Source organism: Microtus ochrogaster, chromosome 1 (genome assembly GCF_000317375.1).
Source record: "Microtus ochrogaster isolate Prairie Vole_2 chromosome 1, MicOch1.0, whole genome shotgun sequence".
Taxonomy (NCBI): domain Eukaryota; kingdom Metazoa; phylum Chordata; class Mammalia; order Rodentia; family Cricetidae; genus Microtus; species Microtus ochrogaster.
In genome coordinates, this window is record NC_022009.1 from 23671164 (window position 1) to 23688460 (window position 17297).

Sequence of the window (17297 nt, forward strand, 5' to 3'; positions counted from 1 at the left end):
ACCCAGTGGCTTCTGGCAAGGGTGCCTGAGGTGAAGTCTCATTGCCTAGGCCTCTCTGCTCAGGACAGCTGTATCTGCTAAAGATAACTCCTGTGCCACTGTTACAGCCTCCTTTCTCTGTGCATTTCTGAAAGTAGAAAATGTATCTGCTAAATCGAGTACTCAGCTCTTCTACATCTAGGCTCCATGACCATGACCATAAGAATATATGCGGTCAGGTTTGTAGAGCTACACAGTTTGTGCAGGGAGGAGAGTATGGAAGCCCTCACTGGCTTTGTGCTTGCTTCCATGCTGGTAAAGGTTTGGAAACAAGCAGCTTACGTACCCACCACAGATGTTTCTTGACTTGCCATTGACTCATGTCCCAACATAGCCATAATCAGTTTGTTGCCATCTAGGGGTCTTGATAGGTGCCTCCCATCCCCCATCAGTTAAAGAATTAAAAGGCAGGACAAACCAACCAACAAACAAATCCCTCTACTATCCAGTAGCGGTGGGGGAATCTCAGACATAGCCCAGAGTCAGCCTATAAAGAAACGCTTTTGTTAAGGGTGCGACGGCACACACACAGCAGGGCACAGCTGAGACTTGCGAAGCCGAAGCCTGGTCTTTGAGGGGGCTTCTTCCCTGGATGTAGGGTTGGTCAGTTTGAGCAAAGATAGGGAGGCTGATAGATTGACAGTTTGGGGGTAAACATGTCCTGAACTTGCCTCGAACTTATCAGAGTGGTCCATAGCTGGGCTCCAGTGGTGGAGGGGCTGTAGGACTTTGTGCCTGGCCAGAAATATCAGGAAGAAGCTGGAAGCTTGCTATCTTGGTTTCCTAGTAATGGCCTGTCTTCCTGTCTACCTGTCAAGAGTATCTGTTCAACTCTAGTCCCTCAAGTTGAAAATACCACCAATTGGAAATGCATTTAAAAAGGTTTTATTATCTTTATTTTATATGTAAGTGCACTACATATGTGCAGTGCTGGAGGAGACCAGAAGAAAGAGTCTGGGGTTACAGGTAGTTGTGAGCTGCCATGTGGGTGCTGAGATTGAACCCAGGTTATCTGGAAGAGCAGCCAATGCTCTGAATTGCTGAGCCTTTAATCTCCTCAGCCCCTGAAAATGCATTTAACACGCCTAACCTACCAGACACATTAGCTTAGCAATATGGTTTACTGTTGCTTGTCAGCTGTCATGATGGTGTGAGTGACTGGCTGCAGCTTGCTCTGCTGTTCAGGGTTGCAAGATAGCACCAGTGCATATTTCTAGTGTGGGAAAAGATCAGCATTCAGAACTCAAAGTGTGATTTCTTCAGAATGCAGATTATCCTTATACCATCGTAAAGTGGAAAACTATCAAGCTGCTGTGTGTGTTTACTACTAAAGCCTGTTCTTCAGTCACACGCTCCCATTTCTGAGAAATCCTGATTCCATGTGAGAAGCAGAAAAGACAAAGTGTAGCTTTTAAGACTTTGTTTTCAAAATAGAGATCACCTGTATTCGTTTACAGATTGATAATCTTTTCTTGGCCTAAAGGTCAAGGCTGTGAAATCTGTTGTGTGGGCTTTCTTAGGTCTTATTATTTAATTACAGTCATCTGTCTGTCTGCGTGCACACGCATCATAGTACATCGATGGAAGTCAGAGGACAACTTGGGATTGCTTCTCTCTTACATGTGAGCCCCAGAACTCTTCTCAGATCTTCAGGCTTGGTGTACAAGTGCCTTTTCTGGTTGAGCCATCTCGAGGGCCCAGTGTACTTCCTTACACCCCCCTCCCCATACACACTTTCTTTCTCTCTCTCCCCCTTTCTCTCTTTAATAGCATTATTTTTTTGATTGAAAGTGAATGTTTTTCACGCGGTATATACTGATCATCATTTGCCCTTCCTCATCTCCTCGCACACCCTCCCTGTCTATCCAACTCCATGGTTTCTTTCACTCTCTTTAGAAAACAAACAAGCAAATAAAAAAAATTAGACCAGTATTAAAAAACAACAACAAAGAAAAAGCACAAGGAACACAAACACCAACAAAACCCATAAAAACACAAAATTGGAGTTAGTGGTGGCGCACGTCTTTAATCCCAGCACTCAGCAGGCAGAGGCAGGTAGATCTGAGTTCTAGGCCAGCCTGGTCTGCAGAGCAAACTTCAGGACAGGCAGGGCTACACATAGAAACCCTGTTTTGAAACAAACAAACCAGAAACAAGCAAGCAAAAAAACCAGGAATTGGAAGCCATATTAAGTAAGCAAAAGACAAATAAGGCAAAAATGTCCAAACGAAGTAATATGAGCCAAATAAATAAATAAATAAACCCAAATATCATTGAGTTGGCTTTGTACTGGCCATGTGCTGGATGTGGGTCTGCCCCAAGTGTTTCTATACTGTGAGACTCCGTGGGAGGGCCCCAGTGTCTTAAATCTTTTTTTTTTAAATTTATTTATTTATTATGTATACAATGTTCTGTCTGCATGTATGCCTGCCCACCAGAAGAGGGCACCAGATCTCATAGATGGTTGTGAGCCACCATGTGGTTGCTGGGAATTGAACTCAGGACCTCTGGAAGAGCAACCAGTGCTTTTAACCTCTGAGCCATCTCTCCAGCCCCCAGTGTCTTAAATCTTGATCTCCGTCAGAGCGAGGGTCAGTACTTATGTTGTATTAGGATGAGCGTTTGCAGATTTGGTTTCCTCTAGCTCGTTAGTAGGGAAATTGTGTGGAAACTTTCAGGCCTAGTAGGATGATGTGTGATAGTGTGTGACAGTCACAGACCTAAATGCTCATAGTGCCTTTCCAGAGGGCGCTGCTCAGGCAGACATTGGAGCATGGGGAAGTAGGCGCTCCTATGCACAGGCCCATGTGCTGTGTAGCTCCCAATTCTCTCAGAGTGGAATGGCCAGGCCTTCTGTTGTTCTCAAGTTCACAAGAAACTTACTCATTTCCTCTGAGACTTTGCATTTTGAGCATTTGGACTTGTGAAGAAGCTATCTGAGTACCTGCCCAGAGACCCTGTCTGGCTCTGCCAGTTTGTCCTACTCACATTCTTTAACCAAAGCCCAGCCAAGGATGGTGGTTTAGTTCAGCTGTCAAGTCTCCTGACTTCTGAAGTCTGGAGCAACTCTTCAGCATTTCTGTGACTTCCTGACTTTGGCGTTTTGGTAGATGACAGGCTAGTCATTTTGCAATTTGTCCTTCAATTTGGGTTTGTCTGTACTTTCTCACGATTAAACTTTGGTTGCTCATTTGGCGTCAGAGTCCCACAGAAGTGATGGTAAGTTCCCATTTCAGTATATTTGATGGTATTCGCTAATTATTTGGTATTTGATTAAGGTAGTGCCTTCCAGATTCCTCCACTGTAAAATGACTTTTCTTCCCTCTGTGATTACCAAGAATTTATGATGAGGTGGTTGAAACCATATAAAACTTACTCCGTATCTCAGTTTCAACAATAGCTTTCATATCTACTGATATTTCTTGCTTGAGTGAATTATTACAGTAGTGACTGCCAGATGATGATTTTCAAATCCCATCATCCTTTTATTTGTATTATTTGGCATTTTACTTTGAGGAAAAGGTTTTTCTCCTTATGATTATGTAGTCATTTGTTTATATGAACACATACTGAAAGATTTCTATTTCAATGGGTCCTTTTACTATACTGTTTTATTTTCACACTCTGTTTGTCCTAGGTTTGGACAATGGGGGCCCCTTTATGCTGGCTTTTGTGTCCTTTGGACATGTCTCTATAATTCTTTGTGTATAAGACGTTTCTGACCCAGCTCTGGAACCACTCATATCTCCAAGGAGCACTGGTTACTTGGTCATGGAGAAGAGTATTTAGAAATGAAGGTTTGGCTGGGTGGTTGTGGCACATGCCTTTAATGCTAGCCCCTGGGAAGCAGAGGCTAACAGATCTCTGTGAGCTCAAGGCCAGCATGGTCTACATAGCTAGTTCCAGGACAGCCAGGGCTCCACAGAGAAACCTTGTCTCACAGAGAGAGAGACACACACAGACAGAGACAGAGACAGAGAGAGACACAGAGAGGGAGGGAAGGAGGAAGGAAGGGAAGGAGGATACTAGATGATTAGATGATCTCGTTGCTCTGGGGCTTTCAATAGAGATGCCTAGGAAACGTGTGCATGCGTGTCCCTCTTCTCATGCACTCATCCACATTTATTTCTATATCTGTGCGTTAGGAAATGGGTTATGTTGGCATTTGCAGCTCTACTCTAAATTCAGAGTATAAACTAGCTTTTGTCTTTTACATATTCTCATTTCCTGTCCAACAAAGAAAAAACTGTCTCCTGTTATCTTTACCATATTTATTTATTAAGTTTTCTTCTTTGTAGCCGGTCTCTTGGCCTTACTGAGCTGCCTCCCCAGTCAGATGTTCTCTGTTCTCTACATTCAGATTCCTATGAGGCTGTTCTGCATTTCCCCAGGGTTTGCTTCTTGTCTATACACTGTCTTTCTCATGGATCTGCAAGAAGTTAGCTAGCCAAGTCATTCAAGTTAAAAGCCAAAATCAAGGGAAATCGTCCCAAACCAAATCTTTGAGGGTCAAGCATATAATCATAACTGGATGAATAACCAGGGTAGTGTGACTTCTCACCTGGACCCTAGGAAGAAAATGGTGAGCAGAGATGAATGTGGCATGTCTAACAGGTTTTCATGAGAGCCGTGAGATCTAACTGGGTAAGCCCTCCCTCCCCTGTATGCTCTTCGTGCATTGCACTTCATGTTCTTTGGACCGAGGGATAACAGAGTTGGTGGTTTTGCCCTGTCAGGGCAGTTTGTTGTCACACTTCTCTTCGCCCTTGGCTCTTTTTCTTGTTTTTTAGCCCCTGTAGGAGCCCACTCTGTGACATTTGTAATGTTGTCAAATGTCCCAATGAAAGGAAGATGAGGACGACGATTTGTAGGAGCCCAGGCCTCTTAAAAGCATGTAGAGGTGCAAATGCAAGAGCCCCAGATCCAGCTCACTTGGTACTTCTGCTGGGCTTCTATGTTGGTCAGGTTGAGTCAAGTATGAAGAGGTAGCCAAAAGATACCTCTCCTTGCCTAGCAGGACTTTCTCTTCCTCACACTTAATTCTTGCTGAAGATAAGTGATATATCACCAGTTAATGTCTGTGGAAGTTGTCAGTCTTGAATTTCGGACTTCAGATTTCAGAGAGTGACTTCCACCTGCTCTGCTTCTTTATATGAAGATTGGGATGTTAAGGCCAAGTCCACTTGCCACCACCTGAAGACAAAGTGTTAAATGGTAGCTCCTAGAAACTTCTGGAAATTTTGAGGTCTTTCTCAAGCGTAGACAATGCTTGTCAAACTCTCTTTAGCCATACATGCCTGGTCAGAATTTTCTTGTTATCCACATCCTTTTTCCTGGTCTTATGTTTGTTTATTTTAGTTTTTTGGTTTGTTTGTTTTTTTTTTTTCTGATACAGGGAATTAGGGAGTGGAGATGGTGGGAGTGGGTGAGAAGAAATAGAGAAGAGGAAAGTTTTTAAATTCTGACCTTTAATGTGGTAAAAACCATGTTGACTTCATAGTCTGGGTAAGCATATGTAAACGATTTGTAAATCATATGAAAATAAACTTGTGGCCTTCTAGGTTTTTTCACACACTTGGTTGGATATGTGTCTTGGGAAAATCACTTTAGGGCTTGGTGATATGGCACTAGCAGTCTGTGAACTATTGTCTTGAGGCCTTTTCGATACTGAGCATCGCTGGGCAGTTTTCCCTCTCCCTGCTTGCTGCCTGCAGTGGCGTCTGTGTTTTATGCTTTGATGTTCTCAACAGTAGTCATGGACATGGAGTTGCTGCCTGTTTGCTGTGGGCTTCTCCTGTGCTGTGCCATGTTCTTGCTACTGTGCTTCCTCTCAGCGCCTTGATGGGCCTTCTTGAGCCATTACGAATCAGAGCTCTTCCCTCTGTGGGTGTTTCAAATCTGCATAACACTGTGCTGGACCACTTTTCCTTTCCTCCTGTAGAATGTTGTTTCAGTCACTGCGAGGGCCTAGTAGGTGTTAACTGCAACTTCATAGCTGTAGCAGCCTACTACATACATTTGCCCAGCTTGTGAATTGCTGTGTTTTGAATTTTTATTCTTCTGTTCATTGATAAGAGAAGCAGTGTCTGAGAGTGGCTAAGCCATAGGGTTTTAGAGTTTGCAATCTTGGATAAGTGATTCAGTCTTTTCTTTTTTTCCTTCGTTCCTCCCTCCCTCCCTCCCACTCTCTTTCCCTCCCTCTCTTCCTTTCATTTTTTTGAGACAGTATCTTACTGCAGCCCTGGCTAACCTGGAATTCTCGAGCTAGACCAGGCAGATCTCTGAATTTTTAATGCTGGGGTTAAAGGTGTGTTTCACCATGCATGGCCAAGTTATTCAGTCTTTAATGGTCATATTTAGTTTTTTATCTATTTAAAATTTAGATATAATATGGTTCTATTTCATGAAAGTTGCCTTTAGGGTCAATTGTTATGTGATGATGCGTAGAACACACTTCTCAGGAGTCGTCACTTAGAAGAGGTCATTATCTGTTAGATAAGAGTGCCACCCTCCTTGTAAGATAATGATAATAGCCCCCATGCTATTGTGATCTCCCCAGTCTTCAGTTCCACTGACGCTGTTCCTGGCATTTCACCCGTGCTCTTCCTGTCAGGTTTGCAACTGTGCGATATGACCAAGGATCCAAGAACATTCGGAACCAGTTCATGCACCTGACGAACTACAGTGTGAATAAGAAGAGTGGAGACTATGTGAGGTACTGGCCGCATCTGAGTGTGGAGACACGGAAAGCTGCACTGGAGCCGAGTGTCAGAATACTTAGGAGACAACGGAGGGCCAAGTGTCTTTTGTTGTTGTTGTTGTTGTTGTTTTTTAATTAATCTATGTATATGGGTGTTTCGGGTGTGCATGTACCATGTGTATTCATGGTGCCCTCGGAAGCCCGAAGCCGTGTTAGATCCCCTGGAGCTGGAGTTACTGATGGTTGTTAGCCACCATGTGGGTGTTGAGAATCGAATCCAGGTCCTCTAGAAGCTCAGTGAGTTCTCTGAACCACTAAGCTCTCTCCAGCCCCTCAAGTATCACTTTGGAGGCACTGTTGTTGGCTGCTGCCACGGCTTCTCCGTGGCAAACTCGGCAGAAGGTCACCTCTTTCTGCCTATAATTCCGCACCTTCACTATTTGTCTTTCCCTACTTGGCTTGGGTAAGAATTTCAATTTAGCAGTCATATCAGAAGCTTAAAATTATATGTGTCCTTTGACACCGTGGTTCCGTTTCTATGAATTTAACCTTCAGGATGGATGTACAGAACCAGAGCTAGAAGCATCTTTACTGTGTATTGTTTAATGGAGGAGGACGATGAGACAGTACATGCAGCAGACACCTTGACGGAATCAATCTAGTAGCTAAAACAGTATTTTTTGCTGAGAAAGGAGAAAAAGTTATGTCCTGAAGTATTAACTCTTCTTCAACACAAAGTATAAGATTAGAGTAGTTATCTTTTAGGGTTTTTACTCATTGCTTTTATATAGCTTCTAAAATTTTCTAAAATATACTACTATGATCAGACCAAAAGAAGGAAAACATTAAAGAAGCTAGGCCATCTTAGAGAAGGACTGGTGGAGAGGAGTCGCAGCCCAGCTGTGTGGAAATGTTATTTTTGCTCTGTTTTCTTTCATCCAGATAATTTTGCCAGAAAGTGGAAAAATAGAAAAGAAACCCAAACAGTCACTTTCTACTCAGACTAAAAATAAGTTCCCAGCAGGTCCAAGGAAGGCAAGAAACTGGAAATGTTGGGGTAGTTGCTGAAGTGAAAGAGGTTTCAATGAGTGGCCCTTGACCAGCCCTGGAACTGCTTTAAGCTGCCATGTCCCTCACTTTGAGATGAGCAGAGATGTAACTGGAGAGGGCTCTGAGGATTGAGAAGTCAGTGGCAAACTGCCTGGCTGCAGGGCGACACTCGGGAGCCTGCCCCATTCACCATTAGAGACAGTGGGATGCCCAGTGCTCTTCCTGGCACCCCAGCGTCCCCTGTCACTCGTGGGACTTGAGAAGGGAAGTAGCTGTCATTGCCACAGACAGGAGGCTTGATTAGTGTGTCAAACTCAGCTCTGGTCTGAAAATGGCACCTGAGGTGGTTTGCTGGCCTCACGTGACATTTGCCTCAGGCTAGATGTGTTAAATCCCATTGTTAATTTATTATAACTCTTAAACGTGTCCATATTTTTTCTTAACTTTCTTCACTGTTTATTTTTATTATTTTTATTTATTTATTTATTTTTTTTTTTTTTTTTGGGAGACCGATTTCTCTGTGTAACAGCCCTGGCTGTTCTGGAACTCGCTTTATAGAACAGGCTGACCTCAAACTCACAGAGATCTGCCTGCCTCTGCCTCCCCAGTGCTGGGATTAAAGCATGCACCACCATGCCTGGCTTTTCACTCATTCTTGATGTTGAAGAATTAGCTCTCTTCTCTGCACTCTTCAGGAAAGCAAACTTCATTTTCCCTTCCTTTTAAGGAATTGATAGAAAGGGTGTCTTACAAAAGAACCAGGGAACACCAGGTGGAAATCAGCAAAGTGTATATTCTCTAACATACTCAAAGCACAGGGAAAGACAGGCCTCTTGGCATATGCAGCCTCAATTTCTTTCTTTTTAGTTGCGATGATCCAGAAGTGGAGGATTATGGGAACAAGTGGAGCATGAGTGCCATGCTTAGGTACCTGAAACAAGAAGGCAAGGACACAACTGGTGAGCATCATACTCTTCCTTTTAGACTCTACGATATATATATGGGGAGGTGTACGTGCACGTGTGCGCACGCACACACACACACAACTGGTGAGCATCATACTCTTCCTTTTAGACTCTACGATATATATATGGGGAGGTGTACGTGCACGTGTGCGCACGCACACACACACACAACTGGTGAATCATACTCTTCCTTTTAGACTCTATGATATATATATGGGGAGGTGTACGTGCACGTGTGCGCACGCACACAACACACACAACTGGTGGCTATCATACCTTTTCCTTTTAGATTCCACTTTATATCTGTTTTGTGGGGAGATGCGCGTGCACACACATCCACGCTCGCACACAGATACCTGTTGAAGCCACAAGAAGGCATCAGTTTCCCTGGAGCTGAAATTACAGGAGATTGTGAGCTATCCTACATGGGTGCTGGGGAACAAACGTAGGTCCTCTGCAAGAGCAGCCAGCTCTTACCTGCCAAGCCATCTCTCCAGCCCCATGACTCTACTACTTTGTATGATTTTACTGTCGTGTCTCACCAGGCCTCTTGATAATGTTGCTGAGAAGCCAGTGGGTGACTGTTGTTTTTCCTGTGGTTCACAGTGGAGAAGAAACTTTCTACAACCTCCCCAAATCCCTTTTCTTGTTTCTAGTTTAGAAAGCATCACTTTCTCTTTGGTCCTCAGTTTATCTTTCTTGAATGTGTGCTGCTAACTAAGATACTGTGGCATTATATATGCTGCATTGCTATTTGTGTTGGCTCTGGGTTCAAATCTTTGTAAATTGAACTCTCATTCTTGTTGCTGATGCGAACAATGGGCGGGGTAGAATCTGAGTATGGGGCTTGAAGTTCAAAAGAATCCATGCTGAGCCTTGAGCAGCATGGGAAGCAGTGTGCAAATAGACTTTTTTGTGCACAGAAGAGCAAGAGGAAGAGAAGGCGCCTTCTGCAGCCTGTACTCTGTCACAGGCCATCTGCACCCTTATCTCTACTCGTGGCTCGCCAGCCCTGTAGCACCCATCCTGAAGACCACCATTTAGATGCTTTTTGAATGAGAACACGTGCTTTTATAATTGCATAGTGACCTAGAATCTGCTCCTACAAACGCATGCATGAATTATAGTGTTTCTGTTTTCATTACAAAAGATTGTTTTTGCAGCATTGATGGCCCATGTGGAAGACCTGATCATTAAGACGATAATCTCTGCTGAACTAGCTATCGCCACTGCCTGTAAGACCTTTGTCCCGCACCGCAGCAGTTGTTTCGGTAAGGAGCCACCAGACGCTTGTGTTTTGTGCTGAGGGTCTTGGGATTCTCAGATAATGGGGCTCAGTGAGACTATAGGAGTCAGGGACACATCCTGGGTTTGCATCCTTAAGCTCGTAGAGTAGAGTAGATGCAGATCCTCCCAAGAGGCCAGTGGTGAGTTTTCATTGGAATCTCTGGAGGAGGAACTTGCTTCCAATGTGGGGAACAGGGATTGAAACCGGAGTGTGATTCTCTCTGTCAGAGTACACTCAGAAAAAGTCTGCAATAGGCCGCTCAGGAATCCAGCTCTAACAAATATATTCCAGAGCTCTCTGGCAGCCAGACTGGGAACAGGTCCAAGAAGCTCTGGCTGGTACCAGTGTGTGCTTTCTCCCATTTTCCAAGGACTCCTCCTTTTAGTTTTAGCCTTCTTCCTAGTGGATTCCTCCTCCCCTTCTTTCTCCTGCTAGTTTTCCTCCTCTTCTCCCCTCCCCTTCTGTTTCACTCTATCTTTTGATTGTACAGAGATAGTGTAGAAAGGGAAACCTCTGACCTCTGACCCGCTAGTTGTGTGTGTCACACCAAGGTGGCCTTGGTGCATCTGCTTTCTCTATGGATAGGAACTTAGTATTAGTTGTCAGGATGAAAGCCCATAGGGCCAGGTAGGCTTTGGGCACGTGTTGGACCTTGGGGATAGAACACACATGATTATTGATATAGTGATGCTAGTTAAAGTGTGATAGTAAGGACAGAGGTGGTGTGGCTTGCTTAGGGGGCTGGAGAGTAGAGAAATAAAGACCATGGTCCCTAGAGTCTGGCAGCCTGGATTTGATACCCGTTTGCATTCATTTCTGGTTGGGTGATATTCAGCAACTTATCCTGCTTCTCATTTTCTAGACTCTTAAGTGACAGCCATAGTGATATCTCCCTCCTAAGAATACTGTAACCACTGAGACAGTGCAAGCAAAGAGAGCATGTGGCCCCATGTCTGGCCCTTAAGCTGTACTTAATAAAAATTACTTTTATTAATTTTGTAATTAGACACTAATTATTTTGTTTTGTTTTGTTTCGAGACAGGGTTTCACTGTAGCTTTGGAGCCTGCCCTGGAACTAGTTCTTGTAGACCAGGCTGGCCTCGAACTCACAGAGATCTGCCTGCCTCTGCCTCTGCCTCTGCCTCTGCCTCCTGAGTCCTGGGATTAAAGGTGTGTGTCACCACCGCCTGGCTTAGACACTAATTCTTGATCTCTTTAATAGATTATAACAGGATGTATTGGACTGATGCTCAAGTAGGAATACTGTTGAGACTGAATGGAAGGTGCAGGCAGTCAGGATCTGGAACTATAGAGCAAAATGAAAGATGGCAGAGACTTCAAAAGCAGGCCTTTGGGAGGGGACCGCACCAGTCCACAGGTTCTGGGTCTGGCTAGAAAGCCCCTTGTCTGCCTCTCATTCTTCCATTCCCTTAAGACCCACTTCACTCTGCTGCTTTTCTGAAGCCTTGCTGGGCACAGGGCCTCGTCATGTCACTCCCGCATGCCATTCTGTGTGTGCTTTAGGAAGTCTCCGTGTTTATCTTCTTGAATTCTTAAGCTGTTGTGTCTACCTTTCTATCTCATTCTGTTTATGTCAAATCAGAGTTCCGGGGACCTTCTCTCACTCTAACTCTAGTTTAATTTACCTTGCAGCTGAACTCCCTCCACTTTTCTCATGTTACTTTACCTAGTAGGCCACCAACATCCTTCCAGGCAAAGCCAAGCATCATTTCGTTGGTGGTCTTTTTCCCCCCTAACTCTTCCTAGTGAATGTTAGACTCCCACCCTGTAGCCCCAGCACTCTGTTCATGTCTCTGCGGTGTCTCCTGAGTGTCCTCTGGTATCATTTCTGTGGACGCTCTTTCATGATGGCCGTCATGGTGTCACCGTTGGCTTGTCCCTCTCATGCAGAGCAGCATCTTGTGCTCGTAGAGAATGTGGGCAAATATTTGCTGAATGATTGCTCGGTACTTGTTTTCCTGACTTCTTGGTGGCTTAGCAGTAAGCTTTTTAGTGGATCTGATTTGGTAAGGCTTGCAACTCAGAATTGTTAGTCTGTTTGAGGATGAGGTGGGGGCTAAGAGAATGGGACTCCAGCTGTTGAAACCTTTCAAGATTAACTGTTTCCTTTCCAGCTCTGCTTGCCTCTGTTGGTAAATTTCTCATGGCCCCTGATACATTGAAAAAACAAAACCAAGATAAAACAAAACATTTTGTTCTAAGTAGCTAATCCTGAAGGCTTTTCTGGGTGTTTCTTTTCCTATCTTGCTTTGTAACCTGATTGCCTTTTGGAAGCTTAGGAATGGTTTTACAGAACTCCATATGAAAGACGCGCAGCAACTCTCTCTGACTCAGAAATATCCCAAGGTCAATCAGCCAGGGTCTCCTCTCCCCTTTCCTGTCCTGGTCCAGCTCCAATACACTCAAGGCATCTGGAGTTTTTTAAGTTGTTGACTGTCTCCTTGGCTTTTGTGGTTCTAATTCCACTTCCTGTCAACCCTGGGATTCTGTGTGCTTCATTAACCCCTCATGAAATATGATTTTATATATTCGTATATATTTGTGTGAATCCCTTTGCCTCCCCCTGACTCTTAGCCTCCCCTGGGGTTTGCATGGTAAGGAGTCACTTTGTGTGTGTCAGGGTAACCAGGACTTGAGAGCTTCCCAGAAGCTTTCGGCTTAAGGAGAGTACCCATATTTTTAGGGAAACAGAATGCAGAGGTGGGGTTCCTTCTATTCTTTTGGTAGTCATTTCTGGCTTTTCACTATAGACTAGTGCCAGAAGTGTTGTGTTCCGGGGTTTCTGCCCTGTGAGTTCTTCCCCCCCTTGCCGCCTGTGCCGTTTGCAGGTTCCTCCCCCATCCCCCGTCAGTGCTTTACTTGCGCAGGTCACTCTTTTCCAGGCCAAGCTGCATCTGGGCAGAGATTAGTACTGCAGCAGCGCATTACTGTCAACAGTTTGTTCTTCTCAAACTCAGTTTGCCCTGAGCTGCTGTTGTGTTCATAAGCCTGCATTATCTCATTACTACCTGTGTTTCAACCATAGCAGGCAGTCAGAAACTTAGCCATTTAATGCTATTTTGTAAGCTTGTACATCCAAAAGAAGATGGAGACCCTGAGAAATTAGAGCTGGTCTCAGGTTCTAGACTTAGGGAGTAAAAGAACTTGCATGAAAGAGACTCTGCCTGAAAAACAGGGGCCCCAGAGGATGAGTCTTGGCAATCTTCCGTCTTGATCATAGGACTTCAATTATATGATTTTTGGATGCCTCCCCCAATAAAACATGTTTCTAACAGTCAAATTTTACTGCCTTCCACGATTGTGAAAATGTGGTACAATGTGAACTAATATGCTTCAATGGCAACTCTTTAAATATGCTAAGGAAATTGGTGCTGCAAAATTACTGACTATGAGAACATTTTTTTTTTTTTTAAAGAAAAACAGCCAAAACCAACAGGATGTTAGCTGTCTTTCAAAGATGTTGCTGCTGACAGTGGTTTCGTGTTTGTTTGTGAGAATGGCTGAAGCGATGGGCTCTGATCCTGGTCCTCCAGTGTGGACCAGACGCTGATGAACAGAGACCAATGGCATGTCTGTGGAAAACCAGTACGCTCAGGATACCTCCCTTAAGTGAAATCTGGTTTAGTTTCTGTTACCTCTGCTCTTGACCATTTTTCAGGGTAAGGCCATGCTCTTTGAAAGGAAGGTGTCCATAAGTGATTGTCAGAGGGCTGCAGGAAGGGAGCTTGCTGTCTCCGTTATGCAGACCTCTCCACCAACAGTAAAGGAGTGGAAGGCAGGGGCGGTTTGCATGGTAAGCCCCTCTTAGTTTATCTCTAGCTCCATCTCAGATGGGAAGGGTGTTTCCTAAAAGGCTGCTCTTTGTCCCCAGCAGTGCTGGTGCTTGCTCCCAGCCATGTGTCCTAAACCCGTGGTTTATGACCAGGGGAAAGGGTCAGCGAGCTGAAGTAAGTTGTCTTGGGCCATTTGACTAATAAATGGCAAGGCTCAGTTTGAGGCCAGCTCTCTGGCCCTTTCTCCCCACATCCTGGATTCTCCTGTGCTGTCCTGTAACTAGATCTCAGGAACAATGACATCATCTTTTCTAGCGGATCAGACTGGAAAAGAGCACAGTGCCCAGGCCTAGATCCTTCTTTTAGACCTACCATTCCAGGCAGTAGCTAGGTACCATAGTGACTTCAGGACTGAGTTAACAAGTTAACACTTCTTTTACTCAGTTCATTTTCCTGTGTGATCTTGCTCTACTTTTTTCCAGAATTCTCTTTTAGACCCGTTCTAAAGAATTTCACTTTGTTTTTAAACTTGAATCCTAAGCTGAGGTGAAAAGCATTCCTGTTAGAGAAGAGGATCTCAGTGACAGTGGGCACCTGTCAGTGCCGCTCTTTCCATGGCCCAGGGACTGTAGCTTCAGCCAGGCTCTTATTTCTGGGGAGGCTGAGTACATTGTCTCCAAAAAAGACACTGTGTGCTATCTTTAGTGAGCTCAGGTCTCCATGGGAATATTTTCTAACTATTTCCCACTCTCCCTTCTTCAAAAGCCATCTTTTATCAGATTTTTCCTTAATGTATCTTTAATAAATTTTCCTCACTGAGAATTTCTGTTTATTTTTGGCAGGTGGTTCTTCTGTTACTGCTATGCCAAATCTTCTCTTTGCAGTGCACTAAACAAATTTATTTTCTTTCTTAAAAAAAAAAAATGAGTCCTTGTCATTTTTATGACTGGTCACTTTGTTGTGACTATGTAGTTAGGCCAGGAAAAATCAGCTATTTGCTGGGTTTGACTTACACATAATTTTCTTTTTTCACCCTTATTGGTTCTTAATTACTGTATGCACGCATACATGTGCTGGCGCATCTGTCCGATCACATATGCATGCATGTACACGTGCACATCTGTGTGGAAGCCAGATGTCTATGTCTGGTACCTTCCTTAGTCGCTGTCCACGTTTCCTTTTATTTTATTACCTTAGGTTTCTGTTGCTGTGATAAACACCATGACCAAAAACAGCTTGAGGAGAAAAGGGTTTATTTATCTATATCACAGTCCATCCCGGAAGGAAGTCAGGATAAAAACCCAAGGCAGGAACTGAAACAAGCCATGGGGCAGCACTGTTTCTTGGCTTGCTCCTCATGCCCCTCTCAGCCTGCATTCTTAAACAACCTAAGACTGCCTGCCTGGGGTGACCCCCCCCCCCATCAGTCATCTACCAGGAAAACAGAAGCCTGTGGGCACAGGCTTGTCCATAGAAGAGTCTATTGGGGGACATTTTCTATATTGAAGTTTCCTCTTCCAAAATGACTTGTGCCTTTGACAAGCTGGCGAACAGTCTAGCACCCCTGATCTAAAATGATAAATGAGAAGTGGCACCTGCCCTCCAGAGAGGAGGACTCAGAGAGGAAGTGATAAGAGGCAGTTCACGTAGTTTGATTACAGAGTGACTATAATACTTTTGGAATATGCAAATACCACCACCGCTTTGCCTAGGGGAGCCAGATAAATACGCCCTAACAGAGGGCATATGCTATGCAAACTGTAGAGAGTTAGGGCAGGAGCTGGCAGTTTTCCCTCTCCTAGACAGCATCTCCTAGTCAGACGCTCACTCTCCCTCCCCCATTCTCATTGACAACTAGAAAAATGCTCAGGAGGTAAGAGGTACTTGGGTAGTGTACAGTAACCATATGACCAGGTATTTATCTAGGAGAAAGGAAACTTTATGTCTGTGCTACAAATGTTGATACTTTATTCATAATGACCCCAAGTTGGAAACGGCCAAAATACCTACCAACTGTTAAATGGATAAATTGTGGTATGTCCATATTATGAAATACTACTTTGGAATTAAAAGGAATGAACTACACTTTGATTATGTAACAGAATAGATAGGTTTTAGAAGATACCATGTGAAAGAAACTACTCTCAAAAAACTATAGACTATGCTTATTACATTTTTTACTTTCTGGAAAAGGAAAAAAGTAAGCAAAATCCTGTTGCTGGAAGATGAGGCAGGTGAGGGTTGACTAACGAGAGGCGCAGGGTACATCTGTGGTAAGATTTGTATTGTGATTGAGGTCAGGTTCAAACAACTGTATGCTTTTCAGAATTCATCAAATTGTTCACTTTAAAGGGGCGATTTTATTCCAAATAAGTTATATCTCAGTACCTCTACCTTAAAAGGAACTACTGATAGATGTAACTCAGAAAACATACCAAATATAATACAAGGAGTTAGACTCAAATGAGTATATACTATATGGTTCCCATTTATGAATTCTAGAATAGAATTGATAGTGGAAAGAATTAAGAGTAAATGGTTGTCAGGGATGAGGCAGAAGCAAGCTGTCTATCGGGAAGAAGTTTGAGGAATCTTCTGGGGTCATTGATGGGTGTGTTCGGTGTGTCCCTTGATAGGACTGAGGGTTGTATGCATTTAACCAATTTCAGGATTCATCAGTCTGAATCTTTTAAGACTCACCCATCTCATCGTGTGTAAATTATTCCTCATAAGGGAGTCGAAATGATTGGCTTGATTAAAGGGAAAGGTAGAAGGAATCAGTGTACATGTTGAGCTGGTAGTTTCGCGAGTTCAATCTGATACATAAGCTGTCCTTTGACCCTCACTCCCTACCACTGAGCACAACCTTCTTAGGGTGATTGTACCCGGCACGCCACTGCCATGCTTTCACAGCAGTGTGCACTTCTCCCGCTCTCACATGATTGTGGGCTCAAGTCTGGGCTATATAGTTAGATGAGGCTTGGTTGACTCTAGAGCTTGGCATGCTTTGTGGGCATGGTTATCACAGGAGTACGTTGGTTTAGCACTGTGAAAGTGATTTTCTCACTTTAAGATATGTCTTTCTTTTCCCAGAATATTTTTTCTCAGACTTCAGCTTAATGTGAGCTCTTGGAATTTTTCTCTGAAGGGGATGAGATGATTAAGTGTGATTGCTGAGTGTTAAAATAGTGGCTCTTGTTGATTGTTGATCCGCCCCACACTGGGCTTCCTTTGTGGCTTGTTCTTTCTACAGACTGTATCAGAGTGTGCACCAGTTGTTGTTGTCAGCATAGTCTTCATGCCTATTAAATATTACTTTATGAAATAGTCGAATCTTTGCTTCTGCTCTTAAAAACTGAAGGAAATATTTTGTATGAGATAGTGTGTCTTGTTTATATAGTGCTGAACAACATCCAGAATATACAGTCTGCCTGCCTTCCTTCCTTCCTTCCTTCCTTCCT

At 43.8% G+C, this 17297-nt stretch overlaps 1 protein-coding gene across 8 annotated transcripts in view; it reads left to right on the top strand.

The window, feature by feature from the left end:
- Ttll5 (tubulin tyrosine ligase like 5) overlaps nt 1-17297 on the top strand; it is a 256735-nt gene that overhangs the window by 42508 nt on the left and 196930 nt on the right. For all 8 annotated transcript variants that reach the window (XM_005343377.3, XM_026780184.1, XM_026780181.1 and 5 more), the window contains 3 exons: nt 6653-6754; nt 8657-8748; nt 9918-10025. In XM_005343377.3, the coding sequence (XP_005343434.1) occupies nt 6653-6754; nt 8657-8748; nt 9918-10025 (302 nt within the window). The remainder of the gene's footprint in view (nt 1-6652; nt 6755-8656; nt 8749-9917; nt 10026-17297) is intronic.